Source organism: Cyprinodon variegatus, unplaced genomic scaffold (assembly GCF_000732505.1).
Source record: "Cyprinodon variegatus isolate N-32 unplaced genomic scaffold, C_variegatus-1.0 Scaffold1186, whole genome shotgun sequence".
Taxonomy (NCBI): Eukaryota; Metazoa; Chordata; class Actinopteri; order Cyprinodontiformes; family Cyprinodontidae; genus Cyprinodon; species Cyprinodon variegatus.
In genome coordinates this window covers 197045-224988 of record NW_015151639.1, presented here as the reverse complement: position 1 = coordinate 224988, position 27944 = coordinate 197045, and the positions used below count along the sequence as shown (strand labels likewise).

The 27944-nt window shown below is 37.7% G+C and overlaps 1 protein-coding gene across 1 annotated transcript in view; it reads left to right on the top strand.

Moving 5' to 3' along the window:
* Positions 1 to 567: 567 nt before the first annotated feature.
* Positions 568 to 27944, top strand: part of sntg1 (syntrophin, gamma 1) — a 68471-nt gene continuing 41094 nt past the window's right edge. Inside the window, exons 1-3 of the mRNA XM_015401124.1 lie at positions 568 to 920; positions 18731 to 19053; positions 19679 to 19728. Coding sequence (XP_015256610.1) covers positions 19702 to 19728 — 27 coding nt within the window. The 5' untranslated portion in view covers positions 568 to 920; positions 18731 to 19053; positions 19679 to 19701. The remainder of the gene's footprint in view (positions 921 to 18730; positions 19054 to 19678; positions 19729 to 27944) is intronic.

The window sequence follows — 27944 nt, the reverse complement described above, 5'->3', positions numbered from 1 at the left end:
TCACCATCATATTGAAATCTGGCATGTGTTGGGGTATAAATAAGGTCCGCTCAGTCAGTCTAGTATCAGGTGGGTTTAAGAGGAATTTTTCGCACCAATATATCTGCAAAGAGACCTCCTAGTCCTCAATTGCATAGGGGGCCAACCAGGTGTCAGTGACGGGGCCCCTAAGAGGCCGGCGGCCCCTAAGCAACTGCAGTCACTGCTTACCATAGTTACGCCATTGAAGCCAATGTTAAACCAATAATACCAATCTAACCCTACATTTGCTACCACTTCCTTTCTAATTGGGACGCCCTACTCCTTCTAGGGTTAAGCATCTCCATGGGATTCAGTCTACAGGTAAAAAGCACACACTTCCAGAATAGCACTACAGAGCATAAATAAGGCTGTGAAGTAATGCGTGCCAGGTCGGTGAAAAAAAAAGGAAGAGAAAAGAGTGGAATCATATAATATTAATGCTTCCAGAGTTGTGCAGGTGCTTTGGGTAAAACGCAGGCGCGCGCTGAACGCGCCGCATGTGATTCCCAGCTTCAGTCATGTTGGCAGCACGATGCGAGACGGAGACGAGCGCGAGGCTGTGAAAGCGGACCCTCTGCCAGGGATGGAGACGAGTCCCTGAGACCGCCGCCAACCCGGGATACAGCCTATCTGGACTCATATGTGTTTTTCTCTATGAGTGGGGGGGGGGCTGCCTTGTCCTGCGTTTTTTTATTGTTTTTTTTTTTTTTTTTAATCCCCCCCTTCCTGCAAGCAGCCTATAGTGGACCTGGATGCCGTGTGGGCGATACAGCCACAAGGGATGTATTGTGAATTGGCGGAGATGTTTTAGTCAGCTTCACATAGAATAAAAACAATTAAAAAAAAGATCCAACCTTACACGGGATCTTAAAGATCGCCACCTGTTACCAGAAAATCAGGTAAGCCTCGCAAATCTACTGTCGCCTTTAACATTTGCAAAGCCTGACAGTAAGAGGGACGCAATTGTTATTCTCCTAAAGCTCATTGAGATCAAACATAAATATTCACAATGTACTTTTTTTTTTTTAAAGGTGAATTTTTCTTTAATGTTGCGCTCCAAAATTAATGTACCCGTCACCTTTATAAACCAAAAGCGTTTATATCCACATTTAATATTAGGTTTGTGCGCTGAATAGAAGAAAACACAATAAATCAGAATTTCTTTAATATTTGATTAAGTGAAAGATATGTGGGCTTGCACAAACCTTTGCAGTGCATCAGTGCAGGTGTATATAGACAGCAACCGCAGTTCCTCAAGCAAGTGCAGTGGCAGTAGACCTCTTTTCATCCACAGCTATTCAGCTGCGTTCAAGTAGCCTGCTCCTTCTGTGCTGGATGCCAATCTAAAGCAACATTTCTACTTAGAGGGGGGAGAAGAATAAGCCCGTTTTTATAGCTGTTCACAAATCACTCGTCAGTGCTCTGCCTCTTTTTCTAGATCCTTCCCTGCTTGGGGAAAAAGCTTCCTTGCAATGTCCATCTGTGGAGGGGTTTCACATGGGAAATGCTCTATGTTGGCTCAATGTAGAATTTTAGCTTTTAAGAAAACTTCTGAATCAAACCATTGGTTGTACCTGTCTTATCGTGCAGTATAAAAGTTTCATAGCTTTTTAAGGCTTTAATGTATTTCATTTTGGCTATATTTGACATACCAAATGGAAGGTGCATAATGCATGGTTTAATTTCTGATTTTCTATTGCAAATACTGAAATATAAAGCGTGTATTTCAGTTATTTCAATGTTATTTCATTGCATCAAGCGAGAAACCTTTGCCTATTCTTCCTCTAATTTGAACAGAAATGACCTGTGATAGAAATCTTATCCAGGGATGCCCGATATCATCAGCATGCTATCAGTCAGTATTAGCTTTAAAAGTAAATATGATACACCCGCCTTTCCACAAATGCAATTCATTGGTAAAAAAAAAAGGCACTGCTTATGTGATAAAAAGTACGGATTATATCTGCGGTGCCAACAGCTCAGGTTGAATCAGCTGATGCATGAGTCTGCCCTGGGAGAAATGTTGAAGTAAAATGTTGGTAATGTGGATGTTTTTTTCAGACAAGCTTCAGAAACAGGTAGTTGAAATGCTATTTGCAATGACTTTACAAGACAGGAGAAAAAAAAGTACATAGCATTGGTAAGTAAGGCTTGGGAAAAAAATCTCAATATTGGTTATTGGCAATTTGAGTTGGACAATATCACCATGTCAGCCTAAATTTCAATATGGTGCATCTCTAATCATGATCATCTTGTACCCTCTGATTAGGGCTGCTGTTCTGTTGAAAGGTCTTGTACTGTAACGGGAGTTGCATTTTTTTCTTTTCCCAGAACTGCCCTCTGTTTAGCTATACTATCAGGATCTCCAACCATATTTGGCTGCACTGGATTTTCTTTGGGGGTATCAGGGTAAAGGACCCTAAGTAAAATGTGCCTTCCAATCTTAAGGCTTTGATTGTGAAAATGATTGATAATTATGTATCAGGGGAGATGGCGCCATAGTGGCTAGGGCATTTCACTTGGAATCCAAAGGTTCTGAGTTCAAGCCCCAGTCCCAAGGACTGTCACTCTGGCTCCCTGAGCGAAGACCCTTAACCCCACACTTCTCTCTGGGCACCACACAATGGCAGCCCACTGCTCCCCAAGGCGATGGGTTAAATGCAGAGAGTTAATTTCATTGCCCTGTACTTCTGACAGTTTAATGACAATAAAGGCTGGAGAAAAAAAATCTTTCCACTTCTCTATTATATGCTAATTTGTATTGGTCTGTCAAAAAATGGATTGACTTTGTGGTTGTATTGAGACAAAATGCAATGGACACTAGATTAGTTTTACAGTTTGCTTTTTATTTCTCTGATATACTTTAGGCCAAAGAAGCAAACTAGAGCTCAAGTTTAGACCTACCATAATGACATAGTGTGAATTCCATTCACACTGGATGTGTGTCATGGTCCCATTCACTATGTGGGGAGTGGTGCTGAATTATCACTGACAGTTGTATTTCTAAACCCCCAACCACCCCCACCCTGCTTATATCTGAAATCAAAGAGAATTTTGGCCAAGTGACAAGGCTATGCTGTCTGGAGATGGAAAGAAAAGATAAAGGGAAGAAGCGAAATGGTTGTCAGTCTTGTCTGAGCTGTATGTCATCCTGTGAGACAACTATGTCTTTGAAACTATCTTTTCTGCATCTAACTAAGATAGACTCAACCCCAATTTAAAGTCAACTTTAAAAACTTCTCTGAGTCATCTCATCGATAATCTGCTTTTCTTTTCTTTTGTCCCCTACTGCCATATCCCTCTGGTACATTTAGAAAAATCCTCACTGGTTAAAGCTCCTGTAATATACAAGCGGAAACAGCAGTCCTAAAGCATCACTAAAAGCAGCGAATGTGCACATTGACATTAATTTTGTATGTTAACACATTCAAAGTGCTGCTCCACTCCCCCAGCAACACCTAGTCGCTTGATATGCAATCGAGCTACTCTAAATATTCAAAGGTTGCTCTTTTTTGTCCTTTGAATTAAGCAGAAGTGGCTTTTTTAATGCCACATGTCTTCTCCCGTAAACTATTTTGATCTTAAAAGTTGTAACTGTACCTGAACAAACTTTATTTTATTTTTTACTTTCCTGCTCACTTTAGCCAACCATCTAAATTTGATTAACAACACTTTTTTAGAGCCCTATATATATATATATATATTTATTTATTTGCAAAAAATAACATAGAAAGCAGGAAGCCTGTATGTGCATTTGTAGAATATATCTTAGTGATTTTCCCCATGTGATTATCCAGTTTAAAGCATCTAGCTTGGACATCTTCATTACAAGAGAGCCCTTGAGTTCAGCATAGAGAAGAAGTATACTACCTGATCATTCTGAAGGGGGGGCAGAAGTGTTTGGTCAGTCATCCATACAAGATACTCCAGATCCTAAACTAATAGAGGAGGAGCAGTGCACCTTTTTTGCAGTGTGATGTACGAGCTGCACAAATAAAAAGAAACTGTGGATATATCTCTCAGGAAGAAGGGCTGCGCAGGGAAAATATATTAACGACCTGTGCTACAGCATCACTGTCATGCAACAAGGAAAACCATTAGTCTGTCTTAACGGAGACTGATGGCTAATGAAGCGAATGCACACCCGACTCTTCATGAAGGGGACGACACAACTCTCATTTATATGCACCTCATATAGCAGCCTATCTGATTTAGGGGATCCGGCACTGCAACACAGAACCACTCACTTAAAGCTACACATGCTCGGTGATGACTGCTATAAGAAAACCAATAAGGGGTCAGATTATCCATAATGATAAATGATCACTTAACATATACATGGAAAAACCCAGTTGGATAACATCTGCACCTCCAGAGGAGGGTTTCTGTTGAGGTATTTTCTCTTTACTTTGGAACCTGGAACTAGTCCACGCTGGACAATTTTAGGTCATATTTGATTAATGTGTTAGAGCCTGCTTGTTAAGCACGGCTGCTCTGAAACCACGATACGGGAGCAGCTCAGCCTTGATGGCTCAGGCTGTAATCTGCATTACTGTGTTTCCATTTAATATTTGCAATCCATTTAATCAGTAGACGGAAGCCTAAAATAGCTCGAGGCTGTGTTCAACTCATTTCAGACTTTCCTTTTTATTGTCAGGGTAGGATAATGTATAAAATGGCACTCTTAGTTTTTTTGAACAGCTGTGGAACTGCCTACAACAGACGTTTATGTCGAGCTGTAGAAGCTGGTCCAGAATCAGGAAAGCAATAACACAAATATACAATGAGCACCTAATATTTCTTTCTTTTTTAGTGCTAAAAGGTTAATCTAATTTATAGAGTAATGTTAGGACCAAGTGTGTGTTTAGTGACTTAAAATATTTTTAAACAACTGATTTATTTGTTGAAAGCTTTGCAAAATGCTTCAGTCTTCCTTAGAAAGTAACTTAAAATGACTGATATAACCTGTTTTTTTTTATTAACAATTTAGATGTTTATTTTTTTGTTGTTTTCCATTCCATGATTTAAGTAGAATTTTTCTGGATTAGGACAAAGTTTTAATCAAAGTATCTTTAACCAGCTTCGAATCGATCTAATTTTATTAATATGATTATACATATATATTTTTTATCGTATAAACTCAATCTCCTTGTTTTGTAATCACAAGGCTTCAGGCTTTAACGACAGCGTCCCCAACTAGGTTAATGTGCCACTGGGCAAGGCACTTATCTTCCAGTGTACAGCTCTGTATTTTGAGGTATAAATGTGTGAATGGAGGGAATGTGGTAGGAGGAATGAGGCGCCTGTCTAAATGCACCAAGGGTTGGCAGTGTAATTACTAGGTGAGTCTATTTACATTTAAAGTGTCTTAACATTTATTCTAACTGGTTGAAGGTGTATTCTTTTTTTCAGAGAAACAGATTTACATTGCTTTTATCAAGCTTTCAGAGTGCTTTTGTTATGTCATGTTCCATATTCTGGAGCAGATTAAACCCATTCTGGATCCTGGAACAGACCAGTGAACCATGCTTTAGCACTGTTACAACTTCCAGCTTGGTGCGGTTGGTCCAGACCAAGGACTGGTTCACTTGCCTGTCCTAGCGTACCAAAAGCAGGAAGACAGAAAGCTACATAAAAAGATTCAGACACCAAAAGAGCAACAGAAACCCCATGCTTGTACATTCTTCTTCTAGGTCTTTTTCTTTTCCATCAGCCCGATGCTGGAGCAATACTTCCCCACCAAAGCAATCTGTTGCAACGGCATGATGTTGTTGGACCCAGTATGAAATCTCTGTGTGAAAGTAAACTGTGACAAATAAAGGTTTGGCTTTTCTCACTTTTAGTGATCCCTGGACCAGACCCGTTGTATGAACGCACCCTAGAATATGTATTAGATTAAAGCATTTCAGCGATTATTTCCACATTACATCTCTTCCTCTAGCTATCAAGAGAGTGAGACTAATATTAAATTGTTTAAATACATAACTAGGGGTACTGTTTAGGGTTATGAAATCAAACTAGGAGTAATTAAATGCCAGTGTTTTAAAATGATAACATATTGGGCCTGTTACATTTTTTAGATACTATTAAGACCAATAACATTTTTGTACATTTTTACCTTGCTCGTGCAGTTAAAGAGCTTCAGTTTGACCTTGAAAAAGAAGTAGTGATTTCAACAAATAAGAACAAAAAATCCACCACTGTTTGTTAGTTTCAGGGATACCACTACTGTGAGGAAAGCAAAAAAACCAACCAACAAACAAAAGAAAATCCAAAACAAAATGTATCTAATGTCTCCAGCCTCTTTGGTTTCCTGTCTCTCTCTAGTTCTTTCTCTTGGCGTATAAAAGCCCAGGTAGAGCTCTCTGTGAAATTATAGCACATTCATTTGTTCGCAGACAAAATACAGCTGGCATTAACCAAAAAAAAATACCCTACCTAGGGTCAAACATGGTGATGGTTTCATAAACTAAAAGCTGATGTCCAGCTGAGCAGGACCCAGAGTGAAAAGTGCAAATAATTGCTCAATTGCTAAATTATGAGCGTTACACATTCATTTCAGGCCTTTAAAGTACCTTTAGGTGTTGATGAAAAGAGCTGGGTCTTTTATAATGTGAATATGTTGGGGAATGTGTCAATTTCTACAGATAGACAGACTGACTGACTTCATAAAATACATAAAGGAACAAAAAATACTAACTTAAAGAAGAAAAACTCATAAAAAGATCCCTTACGTTTTAGGAGACGACGTTGCCTCATACCAGTGTTTCCAGTGTTTCCAGATGTGTGATGTAAGTCACTATATTCAGATAAAGTGAGGTAAAACACATAATATAGCGAATACTGTCTAAAGGGAAAGATTTTCAGATTTCAGGCGCACAATATGCTCTCTACTTTTATCACTCTTTGTCCATGCAACATTTTTTGTATGTTTTACCATCTGTGTTCCAACACAAAAGGCTTTGATAAAAGCTGTGATTCATGACTAATTCACAAACTGTGAGATAATTCTGAGTTCTTAAAAAAAAACAAACAGAAGATGTTATTTAAAAAAAAAAAGATTATTCTGTTGAAAAGATTGTTGCATGTCTTTCTACAAATGGTTCTTGCTTTACAAAAAAAAAGGATTTTCATTTTTTGTTGTTTAATCATCAAAATGTTTCACCTTTACATCTTTCCACTCTGAGTTTCATCTTAGTCTATAAATATCTGGATATAAAAATGTCTGTCATCTTTTGTTACAAATGAACTTGTTTGGGAATGAAGTCCTTGGGATCTTCAGCTGTTAGGGATGTAGTGCACTACATATTTATCCCGTCTCAGAATTAACTACAGAACAAAATCTAAAGACAAAGAGACAACTCCTATTTTAACTCGGGATGTTTACAGTGACATGCCCTGATACAATATTCACACTGGATTTTTTTAAAAACCCAAATAAAAAACATTTTATTTGGGTTTTATTGGATAAACCACTGAAAAAAAGCACATCAGTGCAATGTGAAATTAAACTGCTAGTCAGATTATAAAGACTTCTTGATGCTAAGCTCTTTGGCCTTATAATATGCAGATGTTGGCCAAACTTTTGTTTATATGTCAGCTGACTGCTTGATTCCTTGGTCCTCCTGATTCTGTTTGTTCAAAAAGGTTTTGTAAAAAGCCCCTGAAGCATTTACAGAACAGCTGTTTTCTAAAATCAAAATAAGGTGGTGAAATTTAGTAATTTATCAAGTGACATTGCAAGGAATCCCTTAGGGTTGATTTTTTTTGGGGGGGGGATCAATGTAAATTGAAAAAAAAAAAATCAAAATCATGCAAAACAATAAAACATAGAAATTAATGATTATTTCTGCATGCATTTTGTATCTTTTCCCCTTTTCTGCATAGGCTCTCAACATCTAGCTGCAGACTGTTGGGTTAATTGGTCTCATTTAATTGATTCTAGGTATGAGTGCAGATGTATGGTTGTTTTGAATGTGTCTCTGTGCTGCCTTGTAATCAGAGATGGCAAAAGTACTCACTTTCCGTACTTGAGTAAAAGTACAGATACTTGTGTTAAAAAATACTCTGGTAAAAGTGGAAGTACTGATTAAACTTCTTTACTGAAGTAAAAGTAACAAAGCACAGGCTTGTAAATTTACTTAAAGTATAAAAGTAAAAGTAGAAACCACTTTTTTCATGCCGTTGCCTACATTTTAAATGGATGTCTGCCAATAGGACTAGATCTCCGTTGTGTTCATTTTCAATCATCTCGTCGTCCATACTACTATGCTAATGCCACCGCCACAAAGTTGCAATGATTTGCCGCGAATGAATACCGCTGAATCTGTCGATTCATCTTGTAGTGGTGCGTCAAATGCAACGTAGATTCCCATCCAATTAGATTGAATTTGGTATTGATGACGTGAAAAATTATAACGGTAACTCCATTGAAATTATTCAAAACTAAAGTAACGAGCCAATTTTTTAAAATGTAAGGAGTAGAAAGTACAGATATTTGTGTAAAAATGTAAAGAGTAGAAGTAAAAATATCAGAAAAATCTACTTGAGTACAGTAACGAAGTATTTGTACTTCGTTACTTCTCATCTCTGCTTGTAATGGACTGGCAATCTATCAAAGGTGTGCCTTACGTGTCACCCACTGACTGCTACAGATTCTAGCTCACCGACAAGCCAGCAAGAGATAAGCTGATATACCTATTAAATAATTAAATCAGGTATATTCCACCTCAAAATGCTGTTCTTCACATAAAATGCCGATAGAATAAAAGGCAAACTGTTAGGTGAAGGTTTTGATATACATCAATGCTGATTTTATTTGACTAGTAGGGCTGTGCAATGTGACTGAAACATAAGCATTATAACCCCATCAGTTGTTATCGATATTTATTGATTAGTACTTTGCTTACGTAATTGAAGTATGGTCCAGGGTAAAAAAGGCTGAATTTAAATCAAACCCCTAACCCTATTTAAACATAACACTTAACCTTTAAATATAGGCCAGAGCTTCCATCAAATTTGCTTAGTTTGGTGTTGGGAGGTCTACATCCCTCAGAAAACCATGTGGTTCAGGATGAGAGTGAGGTGGATTTATAAAACATTTTATCCAATGTCATTTCTATTCATATTGTTCCAGTTTCTATATTGATTTATTGTCCAGCGTAATGACTAGGTTATGATATGTGATGATGCTGTGCTCTCATTCCACCTTATTTTGGTTGTATATAACTGTGACAGTATTGTGAATTTTGTTTTAGTATTTTGTTTATAGAAGTATCATTTTTGGGGCTAAAATTGCTTTAAAGTCCTGTCAGATATGGACTCTATGAAGGTTTATGATATAATGAGCTTGCTTCCCAGAGAAAGTAATCTGCTTCAGCCAACACAGTTTGGATTATAATTAATACAAGCACAAGAACAATGGAATGAAAGAGAGAATCTATGTTTTCTTACTTTGTATTCATTTAGTAAGCACATGTGCTCCTAAAATGTGCTTCATTTCAATGTTGCAAGCCTTCAGGAAAAAAGCTGAGCTTTTTAATTCTTTCATGTTCTCATCACCCAGCATGAAGCCATTTCCAGATCCAAAAGTCTTTTCCTGTAAGGCAGCTTAGACCTTAATGCATTAAACACTAAAAGTGACTACATGCTTAATGTATTCAGGATCTTGTTCACACATAAGCAGAATGATATGGCATATTAAATTCAGAGTGGCACAAAAAAGCAATATGCCCATGGTTTGACTTGTCCTTGGATGTACTGATAATGCAGAATTTATCTTAAAAGGAAAGGCTAACAATTAGGTTAGTGCAACTATTAAGAGATAATACCCATGTTGTTTATCATAAGCTATGCCTGCTTGCTTCCAGTTTGTTATATTGTCCTATAATATTCTGTGTAATCATCCTAGCGGATGTAAAGTGACACCTACCTGTTGAGGTTCCCTGTAGCCAATGGACATTAATCATAGTCAGCAAGGTCAGGATCCCAGTCTATAAATGTGTCCATCATTAATTTACCTCTCTGTCTATCATTCATGCACATTTGGCATAGAGAGCACCGCTCGCTGTGCCCGGAGGTGCAGGTATTGACTTACGAGGTAATGAAAGTCTTATTTTTTTGACAAATGCGGGAAAAGAATTGAAAGCGTGATGAGACACTCGGCACATCTCTCTGTAATCGATCTTGAACATAATCTGAAAGAGGAGGGGAAAAAAGGAGTTGCACCTCTTGGCGGCGCACAAAACGGCCCCTGATGAATACAAGATGTTCTTACGCAAATGTTTCAGAGTGCCACCTCCTGATACGGGCCTGGAGAAACTCAGAGGGATGGGCTCATTAATGTCAGGAAGAGAAAGTATCACACATCACTTTAAACGCACATGCTTTTACTAAAAACATCATGGAGCAGGACTGATTAGTCAAAATGAGCATCTTTTTCATAGTTTAAAGTCCTAGTACATATTAACAAATTATGTATTTTTGATAACCATATGGTGCTAATAGAACTTTTAATAAGATAAAATACATATTTTCCTTTTTAGCTTCCAGTTTATTTCTTCTGAAGTTTATTTAGGTATTTATACATCACATCTATAACCGGGGAAGAGGAAATTAAATTTCCTGGTTTATTTACACAAACTTGGTGAAAAAAAGACTCTTAAAAGACAATTATTTACATAATAGAGCGTGCAATTAACACCTCAATATAATTTACACTTCTTCAAGAAGTATTTATACATGACTGTGTGACATTTCCTGTTTATGAATATTACATTTTTTTTAAATTCCAGATTTTTTTCCCACCAATCCACTCGCTGGGTTTCCATACCTCAGAGTGACATTAGTTCATCACTTGTTTTTCCAGATGTGATGTGTCTTTGTGTGATACCACTAGCTGCAAAAATTTAATGTGTTATATTTGCATTTTTTGTTGCATAAGAATGTTTCACAGCTTGATTTTTGTTGCACTTTTATTGAAGTTCATCTCCTAGTGGGGATGTTTGAAATAAAAGCTAATTTTTCAAAGTAATGTACAGTATTTCATTTTTTCTTTTTTTAAATAAAACTTAAGGGTCAAAAAAATAAAACGGTTACTAAAATTGACTAGCCCCAATATACTTGTTGAACTTTTTGCATATTGTCATATTTTAAGCACTGATGTCATTGGATTGTATTTGGTAGACTAAAATGAAGAAGTGCAGTTATGAAGTAGAGGGAAAATGATGAAGGTCACCACCTTCTCGTCCACTATAAGAAGTTTTTTGCCATAAAAGAGTATTTACTGGGAGCATCACACTGCCACAGCCATGCTTTACTTTGGAGGACAATGTGTTTAGTCTGACGTACAGTGTCAGGTTTGTCTATATGTATAAATTGCATCAAGCTATGCCAAATGTTTTATGTTTTCCTTAAGTATTGGGCAAAGCTTCCTCTAGGACTAATGTTATCCCTGCAACTTGTGATGACAGTGATTAACCAACATTTTCATTCCTTTCTCTGCTTTATTATGATTTCCCCACCACTCTTCAGCATCTTTGCCAATTGTTAACCTCAAAGATACATCTAATGTACACTTAGAGGGAGGCTAAAGTTCATCCAGCTGCTAAGATCCAGCTTATTATTGCCATGCAGAATCTACATTCATGCACTTTGTGGTGTTCATGACTAATAACTGGTCTATTAAAACAGTTTTTAGAGGTTTCTTTAGATCTTTTTCCAATCCTTACTTTACTGACCCTGTAGCTTCAGGTGTACATTGTCTTGGCAGGTTTGTAGACATGCCTTGCTTCTTGTTTATATTTCAGATAACATCACAGTAAAAGCCGCTGGATTTTTGACTAATGTTACACATTTTAATAGTTTAATAGTTCAATTGTTGTGTTTGCTTTACTGACTTTGGAAGTAATTAACATTAATCTGCAGAGAATCTGCAATATATGAAGTAAATGTCCCAAAATTATTGATCTAATCATTTGAAAGTTTTTATTAATCTGATATTCAGAGCAGCAATTTAAAAAAAAAACCATATGCTTTCTTTTAAGGAAGAAATCTTGCAATGATTTTTCCATTAGGTATGAAACATGATTGACATTTGGAGTGTGTAAGAATCAATTGATGACAACGCTTTGACAGGCTTTAGAAAGGAGCTCATGTGATTGATTTTACAAATCTGCCATAAAAGATCTCTAATCCTCCCCTTGCCAATCCTGTGCTTCAGGTGTACAGCACTGTCATTTTAGGTTTGCAGTCATGAACTGCATTGTGCTCATATTTCATAAAGCATCCTAATAGAAGCCACATTTTTTTGCTTTAAATGTTAAATTATGTGAATTCTTCATCCAAAACCACAGCCAACAATGATGAACTAAGAGAAACTGTATTTTTTTTTTTAGCTGAATAGGTCTTAGTTTGATGTTATAAACATTATGAAAAATGTTTATTTATTTTTTAACTACCACAATGAAAATCAAACTGGCCAAACTTCAACATTCCAGACTGGTTGCAATTAAGATATACACCTCTTCAAAAACAAAGATCTCTTAAATAAAAATTGAATGAAAAATGATTCCCAGACACCTTTAAAAAGAACAGGAAAGTAGATTATTGACTTGCATTTGTTCTGGGTAATTTGATTGATGGTCTCTATTAAAACCAATCACACAGGACGACAGAAGAAGGCTCTGCACAATCTTTTCAGAAAATAACTTTATAGAAGCATCATATCCAGGTCATTTCACACATGTATGAGTAAACTTTTCAGAGGTTTTTTTTTACACAGGTTATTAAACAAACTTTTGGTAGTAGTGAAGAATTCAGGCAGCGGTGTCATTAGCACGGTTTCACTGTGCTGTCCCTGTGCAGCCGACGCCTACACAGGTGTAAGTGATGGTAATTAAGCTTGTATCAAGTGGTTTATTATTTATGGTATCCATGGGGTATTTATCTGATTTTTTAAAACTCTGTAGGGATGCCAAGTTAAACGTTAAAAGATGTTAAAGGTGGATTTGTCTATAATTTAAACACATTTTAACGTTGGAAACAGCAGTTACACAGAGTCAGAAGCATTGGCCTTTAATTCTGTCTGCATACTCAAAGACAAGAACTGCAAAATTTATGTACATTATGTAAAGATACACCAATTATCTTTTTTATCATTCCCATTAAACCTGCTTTCCCAGTTATTTAAAACCGTAACACATTAAGACCTATTTGTTGAACTCTGTTTTATTACAGTTAAATTATAAGAAACATTTACCATGTGAGAAAAACCAGAACCTGTTTGTCCTTTAATAGATGTAATACCTTCATTCTCCCACAGAAAATTAATGTATTACAAATTGATACTGAATACTGAATATTACTAAATTCAAAACATGTATCGACAAAAAACAATGTTGCTGTATTTTGTGTGAAGAAGTGTAGTTTTCAGTTTTATTGCATTTAATTGTTAGGAAAATACCTGTTAAAGTTATAACATAACTAATATTTTCTATGCTGTATTTAATGTTAGTCATGTGATAAAGGAATCATCATCTGGAAATTTGCCTTTTTTATGTGTCAGTTACCTGTGTTTGTTTGTTGTGCTACAATGCAAATCTGACAGAAATCTGGAGTGTGAGCGTGGCTTGGTTTTTTCATGTTAGCTTGTTGTTCAAACCAGAAAAACCCACTTTACAGCGCGCTCCACAAAGCGTGTTTTTGGGTCCTTCGTCTGCATTGCTGTCAATACTGGAGGGGTGCTGACATCAGCTCACTTTTTATTTCCAGTCCTGTTTCTATTCTACCAAAATGTGTGATTCTAACAATCAGACTCACCTGCAGGCAGCATTGTGCATGAAACCAGGAAACGATGATTAACTACCCATTGCAAACTGCTAATGTTGCTAAGGCTAAAGCCAGATGAACAAGCATGCATGAAAGTCAAATTCTTCTGTGCACCCATGTAAAAAACTTTTTCAATTTTAGGACTGTATATATAAAATACCAGTTTTTGTTAAACTCTTGACTCCAAAGCAACATATAAAATGTTTGAATGCCTAAGACTGGTCATTCTGGTGCCCAGAATACTTGATTTGGTAATATGCTTCACTCCTTAATCATTTCCTGTTATCAGGGTTGGTGGTCCGATTAGCAGTGCAGCATATTAGTGAGATTTAGAGCATTACTATTATCATCAATTGAGGCATAACGTTTTATCTTGTTTAGAGAGGATGATAAATAAAAGAGATAAAGAAAATGGTCAGCTCCACTGGAGTTTGCAATAACCCATCCTGAACCCTGTTCTGTTTTCTCTGGATAATGTTTCTTTTTTGGATCTATTTATCTTATGGTATCAATCAAATATTTATTTCTATTGTAATGTTGATAATACATGTACAGATCCATCTACCCTCATAGCTGGGGTTTAGACAACCTTTATAATTTCTGCTTTAATTGTTACAAAGGATAGTTGATTTTTTTAAATTCAATCTAAATTATTTAAATTTATTTTGATGGATTTACTCAAAAATGTATCCAGATTATGTATGAGTAACTTCTGTCCTTGAGGGGTGATTTCCTGCATTTTTTTCTCTTTGCCCTTGATCCACTACATCTTAATCAAATAATTAAATGATTAGCAGTACAACTGGATAACGTGACTGGATACTGAGGAGGTGGTTGAGCCCTTTGATTAATGAATGAATGAATTAGTTTACTTTCAACCAAGGACACATCTTAAATTTGCCAACATCAGCCCTGGATTAGTGGAGTATCTACTCCGATCCTTAAAACCTTCTTCCATCATAGTTTTTGACTCATAGCAAAGCCATCACTGAACCAGATGCCTATATCTCCTTACCTTTCCTGATGAATAATGTAAAGGTATAAAGACAGCTTCTTTTTTTTTTTTTGGAATACAGCTATTAAGACAGCTCAGACATTCAGCAGCTTTCATCTCAAAAGGAACTTGAAACTTTTTAGATCTATATGCCGTTCATGGTTTAATCCTGCTTTTTTAAATTGGGCTATCCTCTTTAGTTTTGATATACATATGGATCTAAATATAAACCTAAATCAATCTAGCATAGAATCTTTTTAAAATAAATATAAATACATGTAAATATTTTATTTTATTAGCAGATTAATTGCTAAAAAAATTTTCATATATTTTGAGTAAAAAAAAAAAAAGTGATCACTGTTTCACTGATCCAGCAAAAGTACAAAAACTGAGGGCAGTAAATCCATTTCTCATGATTCAATTTAAGAAGGTATTTTAATCCTATCAGGGACAGAGACACCATGAGAAATGTTCTTCATTCAGCTCTTTTCTGATACTGCAATTTAAAAAAATTATGTTTATCATCTCTTAGAAGAAAAAAAAGCTCAGAAACTGTTCTGGGTTAAAAACACATACGTGTACCGCAGGCTGGATGAATCCCATCTCAGTATTTGAAAAGAAAAGCTGAATTTACAGGTGCTCAGTGTGGACAGCTGCTCCACCTGAAAGATCCCGAGGCCATTTGTCATCCTGCATGCGCCACAGCTCAGAGATAGAGATGTCATGTTGCAATCTCCACATCATCCAGGCCATTTTCCTCTTTTCCCCTCCTTCCTGCTTGCTGCCGTTTTTCTCGAGGAGGGCATTATAGTAAATATAGTCCTTAGCAAACTGATAGGACAGAAAATACCTGATGCAAAAAGAAAAGCAATGCTGACTCTGCTTAAATGAAACAAAAGGTTCAGACTGTTTAATCTTTGGATTCTTAAAGGACAAAAGGAAGTGCTGGCGTCTGGCAGAGAACCCAGAAGTGCCTGTTGAGACAAAGTGCTCAGTTGAGAGTTGCAGACATGTCTTTCTGCTGAGCATCGACAGACATTCAACTTCAAAACACGTCATAGCATTTGAGATGGACTGCTGCCACCACATTCACCATGCAAAATAGTTTTACGATTTCATTTTAAAACTAAAAAAAAGTCTTACTTCAACAAACCGTTAAAAATATTATCAAATATTTCATTGTACAATACCTTGCAAATATGTAGTTAGGTTACAACTACAAACTTCTATCAAGATTTATTTACTTTCTCTATTGGATTTTGGTGCGTGCTCTGACTGGGCCAACAAAGCCCTATCCTTAGATCTAGACCATTATAGCTCTGGCTTTGTGTTAATCCCATTGAAAGGTAGATATTCACCCCAGTAAGAAGTATTTTGCAGCTTCTTACAAATGTTGTTTTAGTGTTATGCTTTGTTTGGCTTAATCAGTCTTTCTTATCCTTATAGCATGATGCTACTGTTACCAATATCTTACAAGTTGGTGTGTTACGTTTTCTGCCTTGCATAAATGCCAAATGTATCCCAAAACTTTACCTTGTTGACGTGTCTTATGACATCTTTTTCTACATGTGCTTTTTGTCCCTCACATTGCTCCCAGTGTTGTTGAATGGCCATGTACTGGGAGGTTTTCAGTTGTGTAAATTGGAAAACCATGTGACATTTCCCTCTACTTTAGAGATAAGAGTTACTTTTGTAACACTTATCCCAAAAGCAATTTGTGGTTATAAAAAAAAAAGGTTTAGAGACAAATATTACATTTATAATTTTCTGTGCATTTGGGGGAAAAAAAACACATTTTCCAGTCATTTAGTTATCTGAATAAGTCCTTTAATTTAAATTTAGTCTTAAATGACTAACAGACAAGGTAAAGTGTAATTTATTTTAATTAAAAACAAAAACCTTACACCTGCCACTTTTCAGCATTTTTATTAGAACAAATCAAATCAGCTTGTTTGCCTACTTTGTCGTGTAAAAAAAAAACGGCCCAATGAAACAATGTGTCACTGTGTAAATATGTTGGTTTGTAGTAGTGCAAAACGTCCTCTCTTCTTCTGCTGTGACAAAGCTCCCAACACCCTCTGAGTCCATTAGCATCTCCACAACTAAGATCTAATTTAGGTGTGAACATCTATTGCAGTGAGACTCCGTTGTGTTGAAATGCAAATGAGCAATGCGAAGCCTTGTCATTTAGCCTTGATAACATTACGGAACAAGTAGTGTTACAAAAGTGTCCCTGCACACATTAATGTTGCACTGGAAATATACATAGTGTAGCTGTATTTCAATATTTGAATTAAGTTGCATAATTGAGTTTGTGTATTAATAAAGAAGGAATGCCTGCCATATGAAAGTGATGGTTAAAGCCAAGGATTTACATTTTTATAGGTTAGAGTTTTGCATTACTTGGTGCTATAATATTCATATATTGGAAGCTTTTCCTGTTATGGATTTATGGACCATTGCTTTTTTATTTGATATGTGAATAAACAAAATCATCCGTATATGTGGACACTTATACCATTTTATTAAGAAAGAAATCTGTCTGTTTTTCTGTGGAGTAAAAATAACTGCACTCAATAAATGTGAGGGAAAGGGATAAAGGCAAACCAACCCTTCCAGACGATTTATGAGCATTCTATCCGTGAGGCAGGCACAGAGGACACTGAATGACACCTCGCATCTTCTCTACAGAATATAACCTCCTGCCCTCTGGAAGATGATATCAAATCCTCCACTGTAAATGCATCTTCTTTTCGCACTTATGTATTCCTTTTTCCATCTAATTACTATAGAAAAAAGGTTAAGGTTGAGGAATTTTGCAAAAGCTCTGGATTTTGAGGAAATAGCTGTGTAAAATTGATTATTTAACATTCCTCTAGACTGATGTAAAGTTGAGATTACGCTAAACCTTTTTTACTGTTGTCATTTTACTGTGCATTGTGAAAGCATTAAAGAGGGCACAGCTTATAGGTCTAAAGATTGTCCCCATTGGAGCATCAAACCAAGTTTAAAGTCACACTTTGTACATAAAGCAAAAGCTCTTTTTCTTCCTTGCTCAGGAAATGTAGAGCGCATTAAAGTACAGATGAGGAAAAACTGATTCTCACAAAACACTTTAGGCCATTCTGTATTTATTTCGAAGGGTTAATTTGAAGGCTATTTTATATCATAGTGAATTTATTCTCTCCAATGGTCTCTGTAGAACAAAAAATACAAATAAGGAGATTCTAGATTTTTTGGGGGGGTCAAATTTACATGATCTTCAAAATATGACCAGATAAGTATTTACAAAAATTGATAAATGCTCAATTTTTCTTTAAAATGTTTCAGATGTGCATTTCAATGAAAGTATTTACTACATTTGTCTTGATAAATTACCTGTTTTCACATTTGATTCAGACAATGATGGTAGCAAAAACACTACAGCTCTACAAAAATGAGGCATTGAGTCAACAATGGATACTAATGAGGCATGTTTTCCGGGAGTGTGCTTCTGGAATTTAATAAATGCCAGTAACGCCAAAATGTCTGATTCTGATTCTGATCACAAGCGTGTCTTTGGAAAAAAATGTGAAAATAGAAGAATATGAGTTAATTACATATTTTTTTCTCTCTGGCATGTTTGTATGTGTGAAGTGTTCGAGTAGATCCTTCATCAGAATCATTCAAACTTTGAGTTTGTTTAATTTTTCCTATAGCTTGCTTAAAAGATGAAGCCTGAACCTTAAATTCTACATCCAGGATGTTCTGTACATACAGCCTTCACGACAAAAACTCTCATATCTGTGTTGTCTGCAAATGTAGATTACATATTTCCATTCCTAGTCTTAAGCACGCTATCAACAACATTCACTAAATCATTTTTTATTTATTTATTTTTTTTTTCAGACTGGACCTCTGTGGAGCAGAACATTACCGTAGCCCCTTCCTCCCTGATACTGCAGTGCAGACACAGTTCAGGGACCTTTAGAAGAGATTCTTTCCTCCAAACGATAACCTCAATCTGCTCTCCAGCATTTGCTCTACTGGGAATAACCCTGCTAACACACGAACACACAGCCAGCAGGAATAGTGACAGTGTTGCTCTCCTGCCTCCCACATATGACAGCCATGATCCTGAGAGGCCCCCTGCTACGGCTAAGATCAGGGATCAGCCTGCTGCTCGATGGCTAGACCTCAGCACTCAAAGAGCCGGGGGCCTTTCTGTTGAGGTAAGTTTCAGTCTCCCTTTGCGGCGCTGCTTCTAAAGACCCAGTGTGAGCCCATTTCTCGAGTCAAGTGGCTGTCATGTTTGATTAAGACTGATGCTGTGTATATGAACCTTCTGTAAAACATTCCTCATAATTAATTATCAGGTGTGGTGACTTTAAAGAATGTGCCATTTAGAGTTAAAGATGTTTAGGTTTTTACTTATATAATAGAGCAATCCTGTGGTTCGGTTTTCTAGGCTCTCCAACAAGCCATGAGATATTCTAACTGTTCATTTGTAGGAGGCTGGATTCAATATTTAAACATTTATTAGGATACCTTGGCTCTCACCTTTGCTAATAAATTATTCATTAATGCTTAATGGTCTCCAGTTTTCTGCAGAAAATTGCACCATTGGGGTTCTATGCTCAGCTGGGTTTGGGAGAGGCATGTTTAACCAGAAAGATCTATTTCCCTCCATTTTCTAAGCTACACATGAGAAACAGTGGAGCATAATGAGTATAGGCAACCTGCTAACAACGCTGATTTAAACTCAGCCATGTGGTTTTGCTGCATGACTCGGCCCCATCATTAAGCATTTGTCCCTCCAGTCTCAAATTAATTTAGTTTTTTTTCTCTCTATTGCAGAATCCCTCACTGCATTGTAGCACATGGATTTCAAGACTTCAAATGAAGAGGTTAGTGGTATTTAATCAATCTCTCACAATTGACCATAATTAAACGAAGTGTCCAAGCATTTTAAAGCATTGGGACACAACATTAAGCCTTGCAGCATGTTTAGAAAGCCGGAGAGTGGAAATGTTGGAGAATCCATATCATATAAACTGAGTCTTGCAAGCAAGATAATTATTATAATTATTTTTGTACTCACAGTTGTTTGTTTTTAAACTCAGGAGATGGTGAGGAAGGATTTATAGTAGTTACATCTTTATACCTGGTAGTAACAAAAAAAAAATGTGAATCCTTTTTAATTTTCAGGGTTTATACAACAGACCATCATGAAAATGTATTTTGTACTGTAAAAGCAGAATCCATGGCTGCTAATAACACCAAAATGTTCATTTGTTCATCAGGAAGTCAAACCACAGTTGTAAAAACAGAAGGTTGCTGACCTGGAGCTTTTTTTTCTGTTAACATAAACCAAAAAAATTAAATATAATTCATCATTTAAATGAATCACAAGAAGAACTTCAAGAAGAAATTGTTGCTATGTACTGTATCTATATTTAAGGGGTTATATCCCAAATAACAGTTTAAGTTCAATGAGAAGTATACATGACTGAGAAATATTTGTGAATCTTTTTTGGAATGAAGGGTAAGTGTATCTACCTCAAGGTCAGATTGTGTAATGCTTAAAGAAATAGAAAAAAACATCTCCAAACTCTCACACATCACACTAAATATTAAATGCTATTAGCCTGGAGGGGCTAACACTATACCGCACCGATAGAAACAAAAAACTCTGCGGTAAGACTTGGGGTGGCGAGCTTTGTCTTTACATCAAAAACAGTTGGTGTAAACATGCTAGATCGGTCGCCTGCTTCTGCTCTCCAGACATCGAGTTTCTGACTGTTAACTGTTTATCTGCCTGGAGGATTCAGTGTGGTTAGCTTTACTGCTGTTTATGTGCCCCCCAGCGCTAATACAAAAGAGGCCATGAAAACTCTATACTAGGCTATCTCTGAGCTTCAATCTGCACACACAGAGGGTGTTTTCAACATTGCTGTCGATTTTAATCAGGCTAATTTGAAGACTGTTCACCCTCATTTTTACCAACATGTGGACTCGGGGTGAAAACACTTTAGGCCTGGTTTACTCTAATGTCAAAGATGCTTTCAGAGCTGCTCACCTCTGGTCATCAAATCACCTCTCGATCATGCTAATTCCTGCATACAGGCCCCAGCTGATCGGATTAAAGAGGTCCTAGTGTGGTCTGAGGGTGCCATGGAGAAACTCGACGACTGTTTTGAATGTTCTGACCGAAATATCTAAGGCTGCAGCACCCTATGACAACCTATTAAATATAGAGGAGTATGCCATGACTGTGTCAGCCCAAATAAACAAATGCATTGAGGACGTCAGCATCAAAAGGAACACCACTACCTGAGCAAACCAGCGACCCTGGTTGAATTGGAAGGGTCAGAAATCTCTAAAAGTATGGAACTCAGCTTTCAAGTCTGGTTATAAAGAGGCACTGAGGACAGCGCATGCCAACTGAAACTGTGCCATCAGATCAGCGAAGCAGAACCACAGCCATAAAATCCAAGATCTTTTCTACAACGCCAGCAACACCAGGAGGATGTGGCAAGGTATATGGGTAGATACAGCAAACGCTGACTTCCTAAATGAACTGAACAACTTCTTTGGAAGGTTTGAGGCACTAGACAGCACTCCAGCACTGAAAGCCGTTCCACATCAGGGAGAGGAGGCACTCAACCTTGACATAGCTGAAGTGAGGAAAACTCTGAGGAGGCAGGTGATCATTTGGATGGTGTCCTCACATACATTTTCAACATCTTGCTGGACCACTCCATAGTGCCAACATGCTTCATTCCGGTCCCAAAGAAGCCTCAAGTCACTTTATTCAATGACTACTGGTCTATCACACTGACTCTGATCACGATAAAGTGCTTCAACAGGCTGGTTAAAGAATACATCATCTCCAGACTCCCCCCAACATTCGACCTGTTCCAGTTCACCTACTGATGCATTCGCTCCACTAAGGATGCCATCTCCTCTGTTCTTCACCTGAGCAAAGCACACCTGGAGGAGAAGTATACCCATGTGCCGATGCTGTTCCTGGACTTTAGTTCAGCTTTCAACACCATCATCCCACAGCATCTGATAGGAAATATGGAACAGCTGGGATTCAATACACCCCTCTGCAATTGGCTGTTAGACTTCCTCACAAACAGACCTCAGTCAGTCCGGGTTGGACTGACCTCTGATGTCATCACTCTAAGCACAGGCTCCCCTCAGGGCTGCGTCCTGAGCCCCCTGCTGTTCACCCTGATGACACACGACTGCGTCCCCAGGTTCACAACCAATCACATTGTGAAGTTCGCAGATGACACCACAGAGAACAACGACCACGACTACAGAGAGGTAGTGGAGCGGCTGGTGGGCTGATGCAGAGAACACAACCTGATCCTGAATGTGGAGAAAACGAAGGAGATCATTGTTGACTTCAGGAAGAACTGCCCTAACCACACTTCACTGCTCATCAACAGCTCAGCTGTAGAGGTGGTCATCAGCACCAAAATCCTGGGGGTGCACATCACAGAAAACGTCAGCAGGACTGTAAACACTGCCTCACTGGTCAAAAGGGCACAAAAGTGCCTGAGAAGGATGAGGAGAACCCACCTGCCCACTACCCATCCTCACAACCTTCTACAGAAGCAGCATAGAGAGTGTTCTGACCAGCTGTCTGAGTGTATGGTGTGGAGGCTGCAACGCCGCAGACTGGAAGAAGGTGAGGAGAAAAGTGAGAACTGAAGACATGATCATCGGGGCTCTTCTCCCCTCCATTTCATCCCAGCGCTGCGTGTCCTGAGCACATAACATTATAAATGATCCCTCACACCCCCACCATTGATTGTTCTCTCTGCTGCCCTCTGGGAAGAGACTTCGAAGCATCTGATGCAGGTCCAGCAGATTCTGCAACAGCTTCTTCCCCACTGCCATTAGACAGCTGAATGTTGGGGGATAAAAAGAAAAAAACTGTGGTGGAAAAACTGTACATTATATCTCATATAATTTGCATTTGATCACCATGTTTACATTTTATCACTGCGGCACTTTAAGAAGGGGAAATGTCTTGAGAGCTGTACTGTACAAAAATTTTGTTTTGTTTACACCCTGTGTGTACAAAATGTCAATAAAGTTTGTCTAAGTCTAAAATAAAGTTAACAAGTACAATTAGAAAAAGATGGATATGGGTTACTTTCACATATTTGCATCTAAAGATGCCCACTAGTTTATGTTGGATCCATAATACCTTTCTCAGGGATTCAGTGTCCCATGGACTGCAAAGCCTGTGAGATTACAATTCGTCATATGTGTCTATTCCAACCAAACTGAAGGAATTTTGGAGAGAAAATCAGCCAAAAATTCATCTTTTAGTGATGGTGGATTTCCCCTTTATTATCTCTACAACCTAGGTGATCTAATCGAAAGAAGACAGCTTTGCGTGCGTTAGCTCATAGCTCACATTAGAATGCGCCTCCACATGACTCTCAAGTGACCGTTTGTGATAAGCTTCCAGCTCCAGCTCTGCATGCTGATAAAGTAATATGACATATGAGGATCTGACTCACAATCAGCAGGGGGGGAGTACACAGCTTTACTAATGTTTTACCACAAAAAGTGACAATCAAAAACCCCATTTAGAATGAAACACATAAGAGATTTTATTATAGACATAGACATTAATCTGACACATGTCACATCGGCCTGAGTCATGTTAATCACTGTGTTTTGACAGACGTTCTTGTAAGTCATGGGTGCTATGATGGAGAAATGACTGATGTAGTTTTGGCAAGCTCTTTGTAAGCCCATTTCTGCTGAATAAAGGGAAAAAGAAAGGGTTTTAAACGCCACACTCTGAATATGAGATAGGTAACTATATTACAAAATATAGGCTTTTTTAAAAAAAACTGAAACTTCTCAACAAATTTTCATTGTTTTATTGCCTTCCATAATTCAATTCCATTCAGTTAATTTATATGGTACCAATTCACAACACATTTCATCTTAAGGCACTTAACAAAGACAATTCAATCAGATCATACAGTCAGATTGCCCAAAGATTTTCTATCTAAAAAAACTAGCTGATTGCATCAAGCGTGTCCTTTACTTTGCTCTACACCCTCCTCCTAGATGAGCATGTGGTGATAGTAGATATTGTTTGCAGTGTTTCGTTGACTTTGTAGTAATCCCTTACATTGAACATGCATGCAGCGACAATGGGGAGAAAAAAATCCCTTTTAACAAGAGGAAATCTTTAGCAGAACTAGGCTCGGTGTTACACAAAAGAGGAAAAATGAGGCACTAATATATTTCTATATCTATATCTACATATATAGATATAGAGATATATCTATATTTTTTTTTTCTTAGAATACCGGTAGGTAATGCTAAACTAGCTCCATAGGTGGCTCTGTCTAGGAAAGGAACATTTAAGCGGATGAGCTCTGAGCCTGTTTTCATGCTAAAAGGGCTGAAAAAGAGCACATACAGTTAGTCACAGTAAAAACTGAGCCCATAGCTATGTCTATGAGAGAAACAGGACAAAACACAAAAAAAAACAGGCCCAATTCTATAATCTATAATCAGAGGTGTTGATGGCAGCAACCCAGCTCATTTTTCCGTCCAGGATGGTGACACAGCCAAACAGGAACAGACCAGATGGAGCTTCTACGAGGAGATAAAACCATACTGATGGGTAAGACCAGCAAATATCTCAGAATGGTAGAATAGAAAGATAGAATAAAGCAGAATGACAAAAACTCATTCCTATATCCTCCAGCAGTCTAAGCCTATAGTGGCATAACTATAGAGCTAGTGCCGGATAACGTGACACCATCTAACCACAGTATAAACTTTATCAAAGGCAATTGTTTTAATCGTAGATGTTAAAGTAGATAGCGTGGCTGCCCCATGGACTAAAACTGATAGTTGGAAGAGGAAGAATTTACAATGCAACTAATAGAGCTGTCAAAATCATGGCTGTGGGAGATCGAGGTAGAATTAAACATATTTATTTTTTACGTTTCTAGTTAATTAAAAAAGAATAAGTGAAAATGATGGAAATATATAAACAAGAAAAGTCAGTTAACATGAGCAACATATAATTAATGAAAATAAAGTTCTTTCCCTTTAAAATCTCAGAACCGTCAAAATGACGCCTTGGAAGTTCTAGTGTTATACCCCTTTCCCACTGGCCGAAAAACCCATTTAAACCTGGGAACGATCAGCTTTTAATGGCAGTGGGAACAGCTCACTGACCCGGGTCAGATGCCTGGGCATGCAACCTGGCAAACAACCCAAGTTGAATTCACTTTAAGGCGGCTTGGCTCTGATCAGCACACAGTGGGAATATCAGACCTTGGTAGACCCGCTAATATAAGTGATACCATAAGGGCAACATAAGTACAAATGTCAATACACTCTGTCAATTACTTTTGATCAAACAAGCTGAAACAACTCTGTTTACATGTGATAAACATGAAGCAGCAGTGGTAAGAGAGATTTGGACAGATAAAAGGGCAAATCAATACAGAACACTTACTACGCCCTGGCTTCCTTACATGCTGCTCTCTATTGTTTACTTTCCTGATTTCTGTCGCACTGGTGACATCATCAACCCTAACCCATGCATCATCATCCTTTGGGAAGGTTGAGAGAGAGAGCTTGTAGAGAGACATACTTTAAAAGAGTTAAGGTATGTGCTGTTACAACAAAAGGTCTGACAAAGTACTAGATCTGCAACATTAGATACTGATGTGCACCCAACTTTTAGATTTTACTTGAAAAAACAGCTAAAAAGTCTGGGAACCACAATAACGTTTTACTCATGAAATTACAATATAATACATTAAATTCTATGTTTATAATGTGAGAAAACATGAAAAGAATTCTTGCTGGTTTCAGGACAAAGCATTTCATTTTCAAGGCTAAGGGCTACGTATATTCACCACCGGTGAAAAATGTCCTTGCTAAACTTTCTATTTACGTGCTGTTTGCTCTCTACTTTGTTTGCCAAGCTGGGTAGATTTACTAATGCAGAACTGAAATGACTTCTCTTGCTTCTTTTTTGTGTTTCTCTTTTTTTTTACTCTCAGAACACTAGGGGCACAAATACTTTATTTCTCAAAAGGACATAAAAAACTGTATAACATATTTAAATCCCTTATTTCTTTATATATTCCTTCAGTTTAGTTTTCTCCAAATATGGCACATTTATTTTAAATATTGTTTAATTGAATAAATTATTAAATAAAATGATACCTGCAATGGTTAATAAAGAAATGTTTTGACTAAGACTGGGCTCTGTCTTGTTGGCCCACTGCATAAGGCTGTCCCGGATGTGGTCAGACTTCATTGTCCTTCACAGTCAGCCTAGCATGCTCCAAACCTTGGCAGAGTGTGATGTTGTGCAGCATGCAGCAGACTCGTACAATCGGCGCAAACTTTTCTGTGCCACATAAGAGCACGCCTTCATACAATGGTACTAGCTTTTAAGTTTGACAAAGGTGCACTCTACAATGTTCCCTGTTGTGATATGAACCACATTATAACCCTGTTCTGTCTGTGTGGTTGGATTGACAAGAGCTGCCAGGAGGAATGGAGGAAAGGAGTATGCACTATCACCCAAAAACAACATGAAGCATTTTCCCAGACTGTAAACAATACCAATGTACCAAAAAGCCAGCCATCTTCATATTGTCCAACTCTTGGCTTTGACACAAGGTATTTTACCACAACATTTGGGATTTTCCCCCTAGACTCACACACAACCTTAACCTTTAAAGCATGTGTCTGCTTCTATTTTCTAAAGACATGCTCCCCATTTAAGTGGGGAACAAACTGTACATAAATGCAGTCCTTTGCTTCTAAAGTTTTTAGAATGCCAGCAACTGCAGAAAAGCTGTTTTTGGTGTTAATGCATGTGTCCACAGTCCTTGGAAAATGTTTGTACCTGTCTATCCTGTGCAACATTGCATCCAAGACCTGGGACAGCACACCTGACACTTTACCCAAGGAGGCACCCATGTAATTGTGTGCTGGAATGACCCAGATGGAAGGAACTGCAGCGAGGAGAGATTGCATTGCTTTTATATGTGACTGACTCCCAAGTCAGTCCACTCAAATCACTTTGCACCTTGAATGAAAAAGTTTGCATCAACAAAATATTTTGGTTTTAATACACGCAAACCTTTTAAGGATCAGACTCTAAGTCTGGATTTTCTTTCTGTTTATCCCAAACTCGGTCTGGTGATCAGTTTGGCCTGAGAGCCTTGAAAGTCACAATAAAATACATAAAATATCTGGCTCTGTTCTGACAAAAAGTCTAACCAGTAATTAAGTTTGAAGGGTACAAGTACTTTTGGAAGACCCCTTTATTTACTAATGAAAGTTAGAAATAGCAAGATGAAAAAGGGCTTTTAATAATGCCTTGCATAAGATTCCTCCCCGTTTGTTCTTAAAGATATGCTCCCCGTTTAGAAGATGTCCTTGCTTCATGACTTATGCTGTCAGTAAAACTTAAGGCTCTCTAAAGATGATGATGCAGATTGGACTGTTATGTGGGGGGTGACGGTGCACCTTAAAATAGGATGGGAGATAAGGCTAATTATTTGCAGTATAAGAGGCACAGCAGGTCAGACGACACTTAGTCGAGTGAGACGCTGCCTGACCTCAATAATACACAGACACTACTGCCCTCATTTCGTTCCGCTAATGATGCTTGCACAGACACATATTGCTTCAAATAATTTGAATTAATGTCTTGCTCATTTAATTTCTTACTCCATGGCTGCAGGTGTTGAGGCGCTTGTAGTGGGAGTTGGGGTGTGATAGAAATAGATGCAGTTCCTTAAGCTCTTCACCATGACAAAGACATAAACCGATTATTACCCAAGATTAAATGTCCAACAGCTATGAAGCTGAGTGTGTTATCTGCTCTTATGCATCATATGCTTGATGACAAGGATGCTGACACTGGTGGCTCTCTCCTATTAGCAGTCTCATCAGGTGAAGGTGCTTCTTTTATTCAGACCTTTTTTAAGTCAAGGATGGGACTAGCATCACAATTAGCCTACAAGGAGGAAAAGAGATGCAGAATGCAAATTTATGCAGATTAGCATGTTGTAAAGGGACCATTGGAAACACA